The sequence below is a fragment of the Myotis brandtii genome, unplaced genomic scaffold, assembly GCF_000412655.1.
Source record: "Myotis brandtii unplaced genomic scaffold, ASM41265v1 scaffold147, whole genome shotgun sequence".
Classification (NCBI taxonomy): domain Eukaryota; kingdom Metazoa; phylum Chordata; class Mammalia; order Chiroptera; family Vespertilionidae; genus Myotis; species Myotis brandtii.
Genome location: NW_005355292.1, coordinates 556,779 through 561,945, shown reverse-complemented (window position 1 = coordinate 561,945; position 5,167 = coordinate 556,779). Strand labels below are relative to the sequence as shown.

General features: G+C 56.1%; 1 protein-coding gene across 1 annotated transcript in view; it reads right to left on the bottom strand.

Annotated features, from left to right (window-relative positions):
- Nucleotides 1-5,167, bottom strand: part of CHAF1B (chromatin assembly factor 1, subunit B (p60)) — a 20,332-nt gene that overhangs the window by 7,933 nt on the left and 7,232 nt on the right. Inside the window, exons 5-6 of the mRNA XM_014535637.1 lie at nucleotides 2,484-2,580; nucleotides 643-727 (exon numbers count right to left, since the gene is read on the bottom strand). Of these exons, the coding sequence (XP_014391123.1) occupies nucleotides 643-727; nucleotides 2,484-2,580 (182 nt within the window). The remainder of the gene's footprint in view (nucleotides 1-642; nucleotides 728-2,483; nucleotides 2,581-5,167) is intronic.

Here is a 5,167-nt window from a genome sequence, read left to right as displayed (position 1 = left end):
GCCCACACCTGCCCCCCAGGCCTGGACGGCGCCCGGTCCCTGTTTTGTACCAATAACCGACTGGCTGGCTCCCTTTTGCTGAAGCACCTGCTTCCGCAGCCTCCATTCCTGCAGGACTAGGACCTCTTTTCATTCGCCAGTTCTTCCTAAGGTCGAAATCCCTCCTGTTCCTGAGCCACCCGATGACCGGTCCCTGCTCTCTGCACCCGGATCCTCCTGCAAGATGCTGTCTGCACTGCCTGCTGCTGGGCCAGCCTCCCTGACCCACCTGCCTCTGCGTCCGGCCAGCGTGCTCCACCCACGCCACACCGCGGAATCCACACCTCGGAATCCGGACGCCTGCCCGCCTCCGGCTGAGTTAGCCCAGCTCTGGGGTGGAGGCCAGGCCCCGTAGTTTTTAATGCTTTCCTGGTGACTCCACGGGGCAGCCTGGTTGGAAATCACTAGCCTCCATCATCGGCTCCCCCGGCCCCAGACAGGCCAGCCCTCCACACTAGCCGGGCCCCGACTGCCCGAGGGGAACCCTCACTGGGTTCAGGTGTCGCTGAGACTGATTAAGCTGCAAGGCACGGAGGAGCTCAGACTTGCCTCCACTCCACTGCATCGCGGCTGCCACGCAAAGCCCGGGCATCTCCTACCTACCTCTCCCTCGGTGCCCGCACCCGCCAGCATCTTCGAGACATTGAAAGCCACGCGCTTCTTCTGTGTGCTGTACACCCTCAGGGTCCTAAAGGGAAAGGAAAGTCCGGTCTCGCTCTTCTGGCCCATGAACTGTGTCTCACACAGAAACACTGTCACCCACACGGAGGGCGGCCTAGGCAATCTGTGGCCTGCGAAGCCATTCACGGTGACGTCCCCTTGACCGAGCCCTTTCGAGAGGAGCAGGTGTCAGCAGCCTGACACTGTCACTGACGCGGTGCAGACAGGGCATCATTTCATTTCTCACGGAAGGTCCCGGCTCCCCCGGGAAGACCTTCCCTCGGCCGGGCCTCGTTTCCCAGGCCTGGCCCCTCGGCCCAGCGGCAACTTGTACGGCCGTGGGGTTTATTTTCCCGGAACAGCCTGGTCCTCAGGGATTGGCAAGAGGAAGAAAAGCACCACAGGCCAATCGGCAGGCTGGTAACTCAGAGGGTCCCACTGGCTAACCAGCGCCTCCTGCCGGCCGGAGCCCAGACAGAGCGGGAAACCGGTGACACCTGCAACATAACAGCAGATTCCAGGGAAACACACACCAGCTCCCCACTTACTCTCATTCCCCGGCACCTGAAATGAGACCTGCTACGATGAAAAGTAGTCAGTAAATATTGAAAAGGGCCATTTGGACTGATATGCCTGGCACTCCTGATTTAAAAAAAAAATTCTTTGCTCCAAGGACACAACTCAATGTGATTCACCAGTAAACACGGCAGTAGGTCCTCCTTTCAAAAGGGACAAGAGAGTTTACTTTTATATTAGACAGTCTCCTTAAAATCACTGCAGTGGCAACAAAAGGAAACCAATATCCAGCCCTACCATTGGTACCTCTGCTAAGTCATCTATAGTAATAAAAGGGTAATACGCTAATTAGACCAGACGTCCTTCCCGACAAAGCCACGGTGGTGGGGGCCAAGGCAGAGGCGTTTAGGGGCGATCAGGCCAGCAGGGGAGAGCAGTTAGGGGCGATCAGCCAGCAGGGAAGAGCAGTTAGGAGCAATCAGGCAGGCAGGCAGGTGAGCAGTTAAGAGCCAGCGGTCCTGGATTGCAAGAGGGATCCCAGATTGGAGTGGGTGCAGGCCCGGCTGAGGGACCCGTCACCCGGTGCATGAATTTCGAATGACCGTTCTACCGTTGACCAGTAACTATTACGTGCACTGGCCACCAGGGGGCAGATGCTCAACACACAGGCATGGAAACATGGAACAGACTGATGAATCTCAGAGGGAAAGGGGGAGAGGGGAGGGCAGGAAGAGATTAACCAAAGATCTTATATGCATACTAGAGGCCCGGTGCATGGATTTGTGCACTGGTGGGGGGTCCCTCAGCCTGGCCTGTGGGGATCGGGCCAAAACTGGCTCTTCGACATCCCCCGTGGGGTCCCAGATTGCGAGAGGGCGCAGGCTAGGCTGGGGGACCCCACCTCTAGTAGTTATTATAAAAGACCTTTTCTTTAAAAGTTGCCCATGAAATTCAGATCTAATTCCAAGCTCTTTCTGCATTCATTCACCTAGCCCTGGCCGGCGTGGCTCAGTGGTTGAGCATCAACCTATGACATCTACCCATTCCATAGACTTACTAGGTACTAACTTCGTGTAAGGCACTTACCCTGATCAGTTTCCAATGTTTCTTATGTCGAAAGAATAACAAAACAAATTCTTTCTATGAAATTGAGACTCAAAGAACCAAAGCTAGAACCATGGCTTATATTGGCTAAGTTGTGATAAAATACCTCTGCAGAAATTTTTAAGTAAACAGATATAAAGACAATTCGTCCAATACTCACGTACCGATCACAGCTCAGGGTCGCAATATATTGGCCCAAAGGATCCCAGGTAACTCCTTGTACATAACTTTTATGTTCATTAAAAATCGAGATCTTCTGTCCTACGAGAGAAGCACACAACAGCATAACCAAAACCTACTCCCGCACCAGCGTGGACACTGCAGTTTCAGTGTCATTGTCCTGACACTGTTCTGCCTTCAGCAGGCGGCAGGAGGACTGCCCCGAACACTGGGTCAGACTCGGGCCACACAGGTCCTGCACAGCCCCATCCGCAGGCGCTCAGAGCCGGTGGTGGAGACCCCACGGGCAGGTGCACTGCAGCCCGGCAGAGCGTCGAACACAGAGGAGGGAGGTTAATGCGGCAGGCGGAGACCAGGAAGGGCGAAGGGGTCAGTGAAGGGAAAGGAGGTGGTCTAAGCAGACACACGGGGAGAGGGAGCAATGGCAGTAGCTGCGGACTGCCAGGGGGAAGGTAAAGGGCCAAACTGACAGGATGAGGAGGAAGGGGGGTAGGCGACAGGAACCCTGGACAAGGAAAAGGCCCCGGCACTCACGGGGCAGCTAAGAGGAGCACCAAGAGGGAGTGACCTGGTGTAAGGATGAAACTGAGGGGGCTTTTTGGCGTTTTGTTGGTTAATCCTCACCCAAGGATATTTCCCCACTGATTTTTTAGAGAGAATGGAAGAGGGGGAGAGACAGACAGAAACACTGATGTGAGAGAGACATCCACCAGTTCCCTCCCACACGTGCCCCCACTGGGGCTGGGGATCGAGCCTGCAACCCAGATACGTGCCCTTGACTGGAATCGAACCCGAGACCCTTCAGTCGGCAGGCTGATGCTCTAACCACTGAGAAACTGGCTAGGGCAAAACTGAGGTTTTGAAAAGACCATGGGGAGTGCCCCTGGTTAGGAGGTGAGGGTAGACCAGCTGAGAGAGAGGGCTGAACCCGAGCAGCACTCGCAGGGATGGACAGGGACTGGTGGGAGGTAGAAGGAAAACCAGAAGACGACCTGAATGAAGAGAGAGGAAGTCATGAAGCCTTGGCCATGCTAGGAGCAGCAGGACCCAGTTCTCTGAGGTGCCTTCCCTGCTCACTCCCCCAGCCCTCTGCCATTCATCCCCCAGCCCTCTGCCATTCATCCCCCAGCCCTCTGCCATTCATCCCCCAGCCCTCTCCCATTCCTCCCCCCAGTCCTCTGCCATTTCCCCAGCCTTCTGCTATTCACCCAGCCCCCTGCCATGCCCCCAGCCCTCTTTGCTGCGGCGTCCCCTCCCCACCACCCACAAAGCTGGCCCCCACAGCTGCCAGCGCCTACCCATGTACAATGCACATGCTTCAGGCTAACTCCCCCGCTCCTTCCTTAAACTCTGTCCAGGCAGTCTGCTGAGGTGACGGGGGAAGCCGGGGTGACAAAGGGGGCGCAAGGAGACCTGTGGGGTTTGGGGAGAACAGGAGCAGGATCCGACTCCCACGTGGGGCCATGAACACCCCGCCTGAGGCTGGTGAGGATGATGGGGAGTGGCCCAGTCTGCAGGGTGGCGGGTGTTACACCAGCTGCGCTCAGCCTGGGACTGGGACCTGAGACTGTCACCCCGATCTGGCCTGGGGCTTGTCTAGGTCGGAAGGATGGAAGATCAGGGCGGAGGGAAGTGAGTGTTGATGAACGGCCCCTGGGGGAGCACAGGGCCGGGGCTACCAGGCCAGGAAACAGGGCTCAGACCGAGGCTCCGGGAAGAAAAGAAAAGGTGTTGGGGACTGAAGGAGGCGGCTGTGATGGGAGAGTGGGCCCTGGGCTTCGGATGTCAGCGGCGGAGCAGCTAAAAGACCTGCGACTGACGGGATGTGACAGCTGGGACCGCGTGCTCTCGTGAAGACAGGACTCAGACTACGGAGGGGCCAATGCGCTGGGCGGCAGCAGGAATCAGCACATAAGGAATTCCTTAAATAAAAATGCACCAACTGGCCCAGCCGGTGTGGCTCAGTGGGTGAGCATCGACCTGTGAACCAGGAGGTCACGGTTTGATTCCTGGTCAGGGCACATGCCTGGGTTGCAGGCTCGATCCCCAGTGTGGGGTGTGCAGGAGGCAGCCGATCCATGATTCTCATCATTGATGTTTCTATCTCTCTCTCCCACTCCCTCTCCCTTCCTCTCTGAAACCAGTAAAAATAAAATTTTTTAAAATATTGACTTTAAATAAGTTGCCTATGTTACATATTTTTTTAAAAAACACACCTTTACCCACATAAGACAGAGGTCTGAGACGTGACCTTGATTCCCACACTTCCTGCTAAGCCTGCTCCTCAGCCCCCCTCAACCTCCACCTCCACGCCCACTCCCGTGGTCCAGCTCAGGAAATGGCTCCAATATTCACCTGGTTGTCAAAAAGCTCAGAGTTACAGCCAATGCATCAAACCCTGTCAGCTCTTTCTACAAAGTATGTCCCAACCCAACCCTGCCACCCCACTTCCATCACTAGCACCCAGCCTAGCACTGTCACCCCCTGAATCACTCCTGCACCACTGACAGCGTCCCTCGCTCCCACCTGTGTCCTCCTAGGACCGATTTGCCACATGCCACCTGGAGGTGTCTTTTTAAAATCCCCTTACTCTCCTGCTCAAAACCCTTCGGCACCATGGGTCACAGAAGGCTATGGTCTGGCCCCTCCCTGCTCCATCCTCAGTCCC